General features: G+C 33.1%; 1 protein-coding gene across 1 annotated transcript; it reads right to left on the bottom strand.

Annotated features, from left to right (window-relative positions):
• Nucleotides 1–1,661: 1,661 nt before the first annotated feature.
• On the bottom strand, nt 1,662–13,827 carry LOC132733310 (integumentary mucin C.1-like). The gene is made up of 2 exons (XM_060719930.1): nt 13,685–13,827; nt 1,662–2,165 (listed from the first exon to the last, which is right to left on the bottom strand). The coding sequence occupies exons 1-2, from the start codon at nt 13,758–13,760 to the stop codon at nt 1,699–1,701; spliced, it is 543 nt and encodes a 180-aa protein (XP_060575913.1). The 5' UTR covers nt 13,761–13,827; the 3' UTR covers nt 1,662–1,698.
• Nucleotides 13,828–14,092: the final 265 nt, after the last annotated feature.

The following is a 14,092-nucleotide window of genomic DNA, read 5'->3' as shown; positions in this document are numbered from 1 at the left end:
TTATATTGTACACTGTTAAAAGCAAATGACGTATTATGAAATCACTGCTAAATTGATTTATCCTTACATAGTTTGTTCTGCAATATTTTATTCTGTTTACGTGTAGTATTCAGGAGTATCCAATTACAGGGACATCCTATGTTAAAATCTCTTTCAAGCATCGACCATAAGATTGTGTTATAAATATATTTCATGAAATATAGCTTTATACCCTTTAAGGGGTAAACTAAAAATGGTGAAAATATGGTTTGAATAATAACTAATAACTTTTAAAATAAGTGAAAACTCAAAGTATGTTTGTATTTATTTTGTAAAGATTTAATGTATGAAAGTTCATTTCAACCATGGGCTTTCTTGTATAAAACCAATGACAATAATCCAGAGATTATGAAATGACATGCACTTTCAAAATAAAGCTATCTTGTTGACGACCTACATTTCCTTTTTTAGCAAATGACTAACAGATTTGCTAAAGTTATTACTGAATGTGCTATGTAATAATATATATAATCTAGCATCGCCTTTCACATGGACCCCTACAGATCAATGACAACAGTGCAAACGACTTTTATCAAAAGGCTCGATATGATTTCATTAAGATTGAAAACTGATGAAGTGGTATATTTCATGCTTTCCATGCAGTGTTTTATTGTAATATATCAGATGATTATATTCTGATAAACCACTAGTGAAATTTATAAAATATAATTTTCACTGTAGCCGGACTATATCTGAATGTGGATGAAAAAAAATCATTACTAAACAGGCAGAAATAAATGCTGTCATGCGTAAATTTTGCTTCTTTAGGAAAAGAAAGTCGATGTCACCATACATCATGTTAAAAATATAACAAATTTAGAGAAAGTTTAACAAAACTATTATATTTCAAAATTGATGATGTGATGTGATGTCATGATGTGATGACGTCACAAAGGAGAATGCATGACGTTACGCGGCAAAATCAGTTAAAATCACTGAAAAAGCATGAAATAAAAAGAAAATTTATTTGTTTTACATATAAGATTTAAATATATTTCATTCGTAAACACCAGCTATTATATTTTCAAAACTATTAAAATATTGCATCTGGTGTTCACTTAGTGAAATTATATTTCAATCTTACATGCAAAACAAACAAATGTCCTCTATACAATGTATTAAGTTGCCCAGTTAACTGTTTCTCATGGCGAGTCACAATCCAATACAATGTGCATTTTCATCCAATTGTTTTGAATGTTGTTTTTTTTTTTTTTTTTTTTTTTTTTTGCATTACTCTTAACTTAAAGACCCCCTATTTTTACAGCGGCAAAGAATGAATATTTAAAGTAGAGCAGATTATTTTCTTAAGCTTTGCATGGTAAAATGGATTTTACTGAAGAAAAAAAATGATAAAAACAACGAAGTTCGCTATCCTACTTTTTAACCTTTTTGATTAAAGTGCACTTTTAAAAACTTTTCTTTGGGAATAAACTAAAAACTGCCAACATTTGCTAAAATTCTATGAGCAAGATTATATTTTTAAAGGTTTAACTTTTAAAAGTCCTATCATTGCATATGCTTTTTATTTTATAAAGTTTTATCATTTTCATATCAATCTTTAACTATTTTAGTTGTATTATGTTTATGATATGTTATGTGTATATAAACAAAAAATCTTTTTCATTAAAGATGTTTATTATAGATCTAAATACATAATGTTCAGATACCAATGAATAAGCCTATAATTACATAATGAATGATGAAATTCAATACACATGTAATGAGTGTATTTGTTGTAGAAATTCTTGCGACAGACTCACTGGTCGTGGTAGTAGTATCAGCAGTTTTTGCTGTAGTTTTAATAGTTCCCGTTGCTGAAGGAGAGTATGTCGCTTTGGTAGAAGTAGCGGCTGTCGATAAAGGTTTACTGGTCGATGTCGTAGAAGTAGCGGCAATCGATAAAGGTTTACTGGTCGATGTCGTAGAAATAGCGGCTGTCGGTAACGGTTTACTGGTCGATGTCGTAGAAGTAGCGGCTGTCGATAAAGGTTTACTTGTCGATGTCGTAGAAGTAGCGGCTGTCGTTAAAGCTGTAGTAGTTGCGGCACAGGTTTGGCAACATTTCGAAAAATCATTGGTGCAATGACTCTGAGTACAGTCAGTATATTCATCACCCCAAGGACAACCTGAAATAAACAATAGTCAACGAAACATAATACCTTTATTTACCTATAATATCTTTTTAAACTCTATAGCAATTTTCAATAACACTACTTTACATTTCATTTGTAAAGTTTATTTACAACTTGTCGCAATCGCGGCATTAGGATGTGATAAATTGAGGATATTTGCTGAGTGTAAGTTCAATACTGAATTTATCGAACGAGTTGAATAAATACGAGTTGAATCCGAGCATATATTTTGATGTGACGATTGTAAGATCTGCTTACATGTATTTGCGTTTAGATTATGTATTGTAATCTTTTTTTCTTTTTTCTTTTTGTGAACAAGGATCTTTGCTCAAGTCCGAAAAATATAGATAAAATTAACATTTTGTTCTGTAACGTTTATTTATATTGAATGATTATACGAGAATATTTACATTACCTTAAATGAGAGGACACAAATATGGATATATGTAATTATTTCTAATTGTAAACATGTGCAAATATTTTGACGTGACGTCATTTTCATTACATAATCATAGAGTTATGACGCGCACTAAAACGTTAGCGTTTTACTAATATAGGCCCGTCAATGAAAACTGATTCTTTTTCACTCCGAACGATCTTAATTTGTGGTATAAGATAAATAGAATATTAAATTCGTATAAGCTCATTACATAATCTATTGAACTTGTTGAATAAAATAATGTGAATAAAATAATATAATGCTTGCAAGAGGCTATCTAATATATAGAGGATATTCAAGTTTTTTCTCTGTAGAAACAGGAGTGTTATGAAATAAAAATTTCCTTAGTTGCGGTAGCCACGAGTGAAATATGATAATTATTTTTGTGAACATGAGAATTTCATATGTCACTCGAGGCTGCGCCAATCGTGAAATATAGCTTTTGGTTCTTATTCGGTGACATATATTCAGATCTAACATTGAACTAAACAAAGGTTCTTTTTATTATATGCAAAGAAACGTTTAAAAAGACATTTTAACCTAATGGTAAATAATAATACAACGTGACGTCATTTACGACATCACGTCAGTAAGTTTGTTTTCCTCCCACAAGATGAAAATAAATCCTTTATTTATAGGAAAAACTTGAATTATCTGTTTATAATATACATTTTGCTCTTGTGGCATTACAGTTTGAAAGACTTTCCCTTGAATTTTGTAATCTGACAGAATTTAGGGAAAAAAAACGTGTTTTAGCAAGACACCAGTGAAAAAAACGGAACATTACTTAACAGTGAAACATTTTTTTTTTCACAGTGAAAGTATGGAAACCCTTACCAAAAAAAGGGCTCTCTGGTGAACATTGCGGCAAGTTTGCCGCAAACATTGCGGTGAGTTTGCGGCAAACTGCTTTCAGCAATTATTTACCATGCAAATGAGGTTTGCGGCAAATTTGCCGCAACTCATGAGGTTAGCGGCAAACTTGCCGCTAACTATAGGGGGAGGTAGCTTCTGTTTGCGGCAAATTTACCGCAAACCTCATTTGCATGGTAAAAGTTTGCAGATGTTCGCCAAAAGTTTGCGGCAAATTTGCAGCAAACTTCATTTGCATAGTAAGTTTGCGGATGTTCGCCAGAAGCTTTTGGTAACACTGCGGCAAACTTCATTTGCATATTTGCAAGTTTCAGCAAATATGTTATGGCGATATTTTGGCAAACATTTTGGTAAAGTTCTGGCGAACAATTTTTTCAAACAACATTGGAATAATAAAAACTAGCTAAATTATAAGAAAACAAATACATATTGGTTTAAACACATTTTTTCAATAGAAAATAAAAAGAAATATTACAAACATATCAGTAGAATAAAATGAAATTTGATAAAATTTGTAAAATAAAGAAATTAATTCCCAATAAATGGATAAATTTTACACACATTTTATTAGCGCAAACTGATTCTAATTCATATTTGGACTTTTCATAAATTTCCACTCTTTAGTTTAATGAATGCTATCATGAATTTGTTCATTATTACTTTAATAATCAATTAAAACAAAGAGGCCGGTTGGGAAAGGGGGGTGATCCTTTAGATACAGAAAAGTATATCTTTTTTGAGTTTCAGGGTGATTGTCCCAGACAAAGTTCAAAGGCTGTGATAATTCCCAAAATAGTTGTAAAATCCCACTTTAAATAAACGACGGTTATGGGCCTACACATTTTTTGCTTCAAGGGTCATGCTGTGGACCTAGACCTTCCCAAAGGTAATGGACCCAAATGTTTGGGCATCTGTGACATATCCGTTCACAATATGGTTGGATCATTTCGGTGAAATAGGTTGTAAATTCCACTTCAAATAACGAATTATATGGGCCGGAGACCACGATTTTGCTTCAATGTTCATGTTGCGACCTTGACCTTCAAGGTATTGACCCAAATGGTGTGTGCGACACATGGTCTCAATATGGTGATAATTTCTGTGAAAATGTTGTAAAATCCGACATCAAATAACCAAGTTATGGGCCGGCACAATTTTTTATTAAGGTCATGCTGTGACCTTGACCTTCAAGGTAACGACCCAAATGCTGCGCACGACACATGCGTCTCAATATGGTGATCAATACTTTTAAATAGCTTTAAAATCCGACTTCAAATAACGAAGTTATGAGCAGGACATGATTTTGTTCAAGGTCATGGTGTGACCTTGACCTTCAAGGTAGCGACCCAAATGTTGCGGGCGACAGGTCGTCTCAATATGGTGAGCATTTCTGTGAAATAGTTTTAAAATCCAACTTGAAATAACAAAGTTATGGGCTGGACACGAATTCAGGTTCGTATGTACGTACAGACAGACGGACAGACAACCAATGACTATATGGTCCGCCGAAATTTTTCGGGAGCATATAAACAATGTTTGACAATAGCTATTATTCAGCACATGTTGCAGTATTTCTTAGCACCATAAATGGGAAATATAATATTGTTGTTAAAAGATAAAAATCAGAAAAGTTACAGTTTGAAATCTTCTATCTGGACAAAAAGTTTCATTCAAACATGAACTGGCATGGATTAATCATACATACTTCGACATCCACTTAGACAAATTACTATTAATAACAATAAAATACTAACAATAGCGTTATGTGTTATGCAAAAACAGACTAGACCAATAATGGCTTTCAAAATTGTAAAATGAATCTCAAAAAAAAATATATTTTGGTCTTAAAAAAACAACATATTTCATGGACATAATACCTTCAGATTTAAACTCATATGGCATATAACATTATGATTGTGAGAGCAAAACAATATCTGACACGAACAATTATGGCTTTCAAAATTGTTAAAAATTAATCACAACAATATATTTGGGGTCTTATACAAACAACGAATTTCATAGACATAATTTTTTTGTTTGCTTGTTTTGGGTTTTTACGTCACATCAACACAGTAAAGGTCATATCGTGACGTTCAGGTGCCCTTCCTTGCATTATTTCAGGCACGAACGGGTATCTGAGTAGAACCACTGACGTTCAGTTAAGCTAGCTGGATAGCTTCCTCACAAGACAGATTCCAAAGTCCCTGTCGGGATTCCAACCCACAGCGGTGAGGGGCAAGTGGTTTGAAGTCAATGACCTTAACCACTCGGCCACGGACGCCCCTCATAGACATAATAACTAAAGATTTAAACTAAATGTCTTTTAGTCATGTCATATAACAATTGCAAGCAAAACAAAAACAAAACTAGAGCAATAATGGCTTTCAAAATTGTAAAAATGAATCTTAACAATATTTTTGGGTCTTATACAAATATAGACATAACTATTAAAGATTAAAACTAATTGTCTTTAGCCATGTAATATAATGATTGCAAGCAAACAAAAACTGACTAGAAACAATAATGGCTTTCAAATTTGTAAAAATGAATCTTAACCAATATATTTGGGGTCTTATACAAACATAATAACTTAAGAATAAAACTAAATGTCTTTAGTCATGTCATATAACGATTGCAAGCAAAACAAAAAACTGACTAGACAAATATCGTAAGTTTGCATGAAATTGGCTTGGCAATTTATGAGATGTTGTTTAAAGATCAAGTTTACGGACGAAAGATAGACAAAAGCTCGCAATGTCACTTTGTTAGCTAAAAACGCACTACTTTACTCTTTCACTCTTCCAAGTTTCAGTGCCCTGGCCATTGTGTGTATTTTGGTGTTGACTGCTTTGGTGACTAAGCTTCTCTCTCCATATTTAGTTTATTGGTGCAGTACACTGAAAAAAAACAAGGTTTATTTTTCATTTCCATGTTACCATGTTTATACTGGATAAAACTAGAACTATCACTGAAGGTGAATGATACCCCAAAACCCCACTTTGGAGTAAAGTGGCAGTAATCTATTAGTAAAGCCCACCTACAAATGAAGAAAATAAAAACACCAAAGGCAATTATTATTTATTGCTGGCTTGATTTTGATCTGTTGGGATGAACATTGTATTTGCATTGCAAAACCTAGATTTATTTACAAATGACAAGTGGCTCATATATTATAAGTTTATCTAACTTAGTTAAGAAATCAAGGTATCATGTTAAAAAAACACCAAAATAACAAACAAGAGCGATCAGTGATCACATGTGTCGCCTCATGATGGCCAATTTCATGTTGGGACAAGTTTTTGTGACAGACAGACAGACAGACAGTGCACAACTAGACTTGGTACTGATCATTCCTTTAAAGTTTGGATGAAATTGCACCAGTAGTTTTTGAGGAGTAGTCCGGACAAGCTTTTATGTATCTGGCAACACACAGAAAAAAAAAACCACCTTTTCATCAAACTTGCCAAAATATATTCAAATTCAACGGAAAACCTGTGCAATATGTGCAAGGACTTGAGCAACAGATCAATCCTGTAAAGTTTCATTGAAATTGCATTTGTGGTATAAGAGATGTAGTCCGGACAAACTTAAAAAAAGGGCCATACCTCTGACAAAAATCATTGAACCGGGAAATGCTGACCAATATGCACAAGCTAGACTTGGTAACTGAATCATTCCTGTAAAGTTTGGATGAAATTGCACCAGTAGTTTATTGAGGAGTAGTCAGGAAAAGCTTTTGTGTATTCTGGCAAAACACAGAAAAAAAAACACCTTTTTATCAAAGGGCCATAACTCGGCCAAAAATCATTCAACCGGAAAACCCATGAAATATGCACAAGGACTTAAGCTACAGATCAACCCTGTAAAGTTTCATTGAAATTGCATTAGTGGTATAAGAGAAGTAGTCAAGACAAAACTTTAACTAGAAATGTGTCCAAAGGACACGGGTGCCCCCACCGCGCCACTGTTCTGTCAATCTTTTTACTAAGTCAAGGAAGGACGGACGGAAGGACGGACGGACGGACAAGGGTAAATCTAAATGCCCGCCACTAACGTGGGGGCACAAAAATAAAAATTATTAAAGGGCCATAACTCTGACAAAAATCATTGAACCGGAAAATGCTGACAAAATGCACAACTAGACTTGGTACTGATCATTCCTGTAAAGTTTGGATGAAATTGCACCAGTAGTTTATGAGGAGTAGTCCGGACAAGTTTTTGTGACGGACGGACAGATAGACAAGACGACGGAGAAATGATCCCTATATGTTGCAACTACTCCATAGAGGCGACACAAAAATGAACCATGCTGTAAACATGACAGCTAGGTCAGAACTCAAAGTTAAAACCAGGGTAATTCAAATAACCATTAGGATTTTTTCTTCTAAATGCCACTGTTTGAAAAGAACAATGTTGACTAACCAGTCTTACTTGTATGCAAAACTCACTTTTTTCAATTATACATCAATAAACAGTGGTTAAAAATATACACAGATACTTTTCTGACAAATTCTAAATCATTACTGACATGATGACTGAGAAAAACTTGAAATGTGTGCAATAAAACACGGATGCCCCCACACGCCACTGTTCTGTCAATCTTTTATGACTCTAGGTCAAATAGTTTTGGGACTACATGTGCCACAAGTTGAACTTAAAAATCAACAAAGGGGGCCATTATTCTGTTAATTTAGTTTGCAAGCAAAAATTCCTTCCTTTACTACCATCTACACATTAAGTTTTGTTATCCCCTGGAAGTTTAAGCAAAAATCTGCATCCGGTTTAAGAGGAGTTGCGTTCACAAGATTTTTGGGACAGACTGACAAGTGCACGCTATATGCTCCCACATTGTGGGGGATAAAAAATAATCTTATTTTACTTACATTGTTAAACTGTCAAATCCTCTTTTGTGCCAGGCAGTATCTTACTGCACTGGACATACATTTGTACCACTGCGGGTTTACAGGGAAATTTTCGGGGAAAGTCTTAATCTGCTGTGAGGTTTTTAAGATGTGGACCACTACTGATTTGTTTTTCAACCTTTGACTGTCTGTGAGAACTGGTAATTGTAAAAATATATTTCAAAAAATATTTTCTGTATTTAAAAATTCATCTTTAAACGTAATATTGACAAATATTGAAGATTGAACACCGATGAATTGACAATAACATATTTATAATTAATGTAACACAATGTTCATACAGTTACTAGAATTAAGTTTTGTTAATTATTAATGCTAATTGCACGACTTTTTCTGACCAATTTTAGTAATCACTTTTATGAAATAATTTCGGACTGCATATCGATTATTCATCACATGAAGATACATCAAATTGTTTCTATTGAAGTCGACCCCAACTAGCATTACAAAATTATCACAGTATTATCATTTAATTTGCTACACCATGATTATAAATATATATAAAAAAAACCTGCATAGATTTCAAACTTTACAGTTTTAATAGGCATTTTTGTTTGATGTATTGTTGAGGATTGTTAATTCACAATTGTAAATAATCTGACCATTCACTGTCATTTGTAACTGTAGCATTTGACTGATGAGTAGACCTTGAATAAAAAAAAAATACATATGTACAAACAGTATATGGAGAGATATTCATATTTATTGAAAGCAACTGACATAACACAAACAGTTCAACAACACCAGTTCAGTTTTGGGCATATAGTCCCTTTACTTTCGTAAATAAAACAAAATACAGAAAACAAACTACCAGTACTCCACCTTTAGTGCTGGCAAACATCTGGCAAAGGACATCCTCCGAGATCTTGTCAATTTAAGATCTTCCATGATGTTGTGTTTTCTGGATACCATTGATTCTTCATGATGCACATCCCTTAAAAAGAATGCATGTACGAGGGCTGTCCGGAAAGTTCGTAGACAAGGCTATAAAAATTATTTTAAGCAGACATATCAATATGATGATTTAATACTTTACTTAAGTATTTATCTGCTACATATTTCTAAATTAAAAAAACATGATAAAAGTAATATTCGCAAAGCGCCGATCACCATGGCAACATGATCAACGAACCACGGAGCACTTTGATTTCATGATGATAGCTACTCGAATAAAAAGTTGCTAAAAGATGTTAATTTTAATGCAATCTCTCGTTTTAATTTTGTGACATCATAGGATAGTTATAACATGATATTCAGTGTAAATTATGATGTCATACGTAAATAAACAGCTTGTTTACGGCGATTATAGGCAATGAAGGTGCCGTACATTTTGTGTTGCAAAAATGACGTCAAATTAACGGACGGAGCAACCCGTAATGATATTTAACTTCATAGCAACGCTAATATGGCGCCATCTGAGATTATAATCTTTACCTTTAAAACAAAATTAACCATGAAATTTTAAAGGCAACTTGTGTTTAAATGAATAAATGTCAAACAAGATAAAGAAGCGGTGATATTGTATAAAGAAACGCTCCAGAAAGTGACCAAAAGTAGCATGGCTGAAATATCGTAGATTGCGTTACAAAATTTTTTGAAAAAGGCAGACATCTTACACACAGTATGGGGAACCAGTGAAATGTTTATTTTTTAAATAATAATTTTAAAATATGAAATGTATGAAGCAATAACATGTATTAAGTATACGTCAGACAGGTACCATGATGGCTTTTGAAATCGGAAGAAATTAAATAGTTGGTAAACATGAATTTAATTTTGACGCCGTTGACGTTGTCAAAGTGCTCCATGATTATGTATATATGTTGTATGTAATACTTTTAAAATACAAACGTTAGTCACAGTTCAGTAATTTTTGATAAATGTGTTCGCTAGATATGTATTTTTATGCTGACAAAATTTGTACAGCGTATGCATTGTTTTACAATAAAAAAATGAAGATGTATATGAACTTTCCGGACATCCCTCGTATCTAATATGAATTTTAGTCTTAAACCAATGAAGGTAAAATATGATAAACAAGATCAACAAGGAAAGGCGGCGTTCAATGAACGCAACCCCCCATATGACCAAGCAACAAGTACCAATGGCAAGGAGCCCAGGGCGGACCCAGTTTGTCATGTAGAAATAAATACTTTTTAAAAAAACAATTACACATTCATGTTATTTTGAAAAAAGAAATATCAAATATGTACATGAATATAGAGTAACATGCAAAAACACAAAAGCCATTGTTTAAAAATTCTTTTCTCATATATGGATTGTATAATATTCTTTGGTTCCCCTAAACCAAGAGTGTGCCAGCAATATAGGATTTATACCATGATAAGCTGCATAGACATATAATTACAAAATAATTTTTGAAATTTTCTTCCAATTCAAGTACATGTTATTTCGAAAATAATCATTGTAAAATGTAAATGGTGTCTTTACTCCTTTCCCTTGGTTTAATGCAGCAATTCTGTTCGGCATAGAAGCCAGTGCTGTCTCAAATGATATTTCCAAAACCACGTCTCTTCATTTCTTTTCATTTTTTATTCCAATTGTTGTATATTTTAGTGTTGACCAACAAATGTTATCCTCACCGGGGCCCACCCTACACTATCAATCATTGCTGTAAGAAAATGAAAGAAACAAATTATTTTATTTAAAAGTAATACAAATCATTTGTCCCAAAAAACAAACTTTCAAACTGATTTGTAATTTAAACATAACCATGGCACTATAACAACATTGCATAAATTAAGTATAGAGCGTATTTTTAGCTTGCCTCATGTTACGTTGAATATTAGTACTACTGTGACTGGTGTGTTGGCAGCCTAGTGTTAACAACTGTTGTTCCTTTTATATAGAAATGTAATTACATGTGTAGGATTCTGTAAATGGTTCTTACAAAATATTGCATTGTTGCAATATTTAATTTAGGGGCAACGTTTTATTCATTGGCTTTTCAATTTTCTCAGGTGACTTTTGGGGAAATTAAAACATTCAGAGGCGAAGTTTTAAAACATTTCACAATAGGGAAGTGGCTAGCCGTACGGGCCCGTACGGCTAGCCAAAGTACTAGCCAGGACACACTGTATTGGCCCAGTGGCCCGTACGGGCACTTTTCAAAATTATATGGAGTATGTGAAGTCACGTTACGGCTGAACTTTTGGCTAGCCGTACGGCTAGCGCCACTTCTTTCAAACAATAAGGAGTTAGTGTTTTTACAGCTAAAACACAAACAAGATAACATGTATTTCTGTATTAATAAATTTAATTATTTATAAAATCTGAAAAGCATAAATTTTTGGTCCGCCAATAATTTTACATGTTTTTGACATCATTTGGAAGACAAGGGTAGATTTCTAAATAAAACACTGGATAAATCATTAATGGTATCGATATATTCATTTTGGGGTTACGAGACATTACATCTATGAATTCATTATCAGTATTATAGTTACTTTAATGTAAACTATGATTGCAATACATTAATCACTTACCTGTTCCTAATTTTGTGTTGACAACGCGAAACCATGGCCCATTCCAACTTTCACAGGTCTTCAATCTACTAAGAGTCTGGTGTTTTTCCATAGGGAACACAATTCACATGACCGGGCATTATGTGTTTCGACATTTTCACCAATACAAATAACCAGACACTCCCTGTTTAAAAAATTCACCTAACATTGTTGTCAAAGTTAATCAGTGCTGTTTAATTTGGTTAGCCCAAACTGGTCCAAGTCTAACATTTTTAACAAAATCTTAGGTTTTTGACCGTAAACACGTGGCCAAACTCAACGATTTCTTCTTCCCTCTTTTCCAAACCCTCAATCTATCACCGGGGATTTAGGAAAGAGTTGATGTCTTGTAGAGCTGGTTTGGTTGACACGTTAATACTGGTTTACCTGCACTATAGTTTATGTTCTATAATAAAGTCGGAGAATCTTTGAGTTTTTCTGCATCTTTTTAACACCTTTTTTTGAATCGACCGAGCGTATCACGCTGTAGACGCCCCACTGTTAGATATCTGCGGGAAATTACGTCATTTTCTTGGGGAATACTACCCACGTGACACCGGGTTTATTTCGCTTTTATTATTTAGAAAATTTCCGACTTTATACGTAAAACAAACGAAGTTCGTTACGATAAATGGCGAATATGACGGTAAAATTGTCGAAGATTTTGCCGATTTCATTATGGGTCTTCTACCTTATAATTTTTTTTAACTGTTTTTGTGAACTACAATACCCTTGGCTCCATGATACATACGAATTTTTTCAATTTGATAACTCTTAGGCAAAAAATAAAAATTTGTTTGTTTCCACTTCCCGACCCATAAAAATAAGGGTTGGGTAGGTAGGTAGGGTTATAGCACGGGGGACTTTAATTGACATTTAAATCCGTGGTTATAGGTAGGTACATGAAAGGACTTTTTTATAATGTGCATAATAATATAATTCCTTGGCAAAATAGTTATTTTACTGAACAAAGTTGGATTAACTTTCAAACTGAATATGGTTTGTGGCGATTATTATTGGCAAACTTGTTTTTATATATGGAAAAGTTTTCTGGTGAACTTTCAGCGAATAATTTTTTTTGATAGAAAAGATTCTGGCAATCTCTTTGGCAAATTAGTTTCCACTGAAAGTTTCGTGGCAAAACTTTTTTGGCGAACTACTTAATATTTTGGTGAATTTCGCCGCAAAGTCGCCAAATGTTTGCCACAGAGTTGCCACTTTGGCCGATATCTGGCAAACACTTTGTTTGGCAACTTAAAAAGGTTTGCAATTTGCGGCGAAAGTTTGCGGCAAACCCTTTCCTTTGGTACGGGAAATGAAAAGACTACATTTTTATTCATCAAATATTTCTCAAATTCTCCAGTATATAATAAAATTTTATACAACTCGTTCAATAAATTCAGTATTAAACTTACACTTATTCAATTTGATGTTTACAATTCGAAGAATGCTGTCACAACACGTCACCTTAGTCAAGCAGGGAGGTTAACTTTGTTTTAACATCAATTGGAGTTAATCAGTTTCAGCACTAATGTGATGAAACGTTGTGTCAAGTGTTTGAAACTGTTTTTACATATTGTGTAATCCTCATTTTTAGAAAGTTTCAAACACTATTGTTAATTGAGGAACTTTGCAATAACTTTTATAAAGACAAGTATCCTACTAATTACAGACATCTTAACATAGCTTAAAACAGTACGTTTTAGAAAGGTTAAACGTAAATGCAAAATAGGAATGAAGTAAAATTTGTTTTACCTGGAATATCTAATCGTATATCTTGGCATGTTTTACAGCAAACTTCAAAGTTATTTCGACACAGTTGTAATGACATTCCTACACAAGTTGACTTTTTATCTCCATAGTCACAATCTAAAAAAAATAGAGGATATTGAATTAGTGTAGTTTAATACTAAATGTATTGAACGAGTTGAATAAAATCATATTATGCGAGCCTCTGGCGAGCAAAATATTATTTTATTCAACGAGTTCAATAAATTTAGTATTGAATCTACACGAATATAATATTCTATTTATCACATATATAAAATAAGATCAGTAAATTGTTAAAATGAGTAATTTTTTAATCACTCGCCTATAGTGCAACGCTAACATTAGCGCGCCTTTAATAACGCTATTTTTCTATATAACACAAATGACGTCACG

Source organism: Ruditapes philippinarum, unplaced genomic scaffold (assembly GCF_026571515.1).
Source record: "Ruditapes philippinarum isolate M1 unplaced genomic scaffold, ASM2657151v2 ctg8607_1_1_1_1, whole genome shotgun sequence".
Taxonomy (NCBI): domain Eukaryota; kingdom Metazoa; phylum Mollusca; class Bivalvia; order Venerida; family Veneridae; genus Ruditapes; species Ruditapes philippinarum.
This window is presented reverse-complemented; position numbering and strand designations above follow the sequence as displayed.

Excerpts from the sequence above, each read along its gene's own strand:
- LOC132733310 (XM_060719930.1), bottom strand. The coding sequence starts at position 13,760 with ATGTCATTACAACTGTGTCGAAATAACTTTGAAGTTTGCTGTAAAACA. Across the intron at positions 2,166-13,684 it reads TATACGATTAGATATTCCAG|GTTGTCCTTGGGGTGATGAA; the intron begins GTAAAACAAATT and ends TGTTTATTTCAG.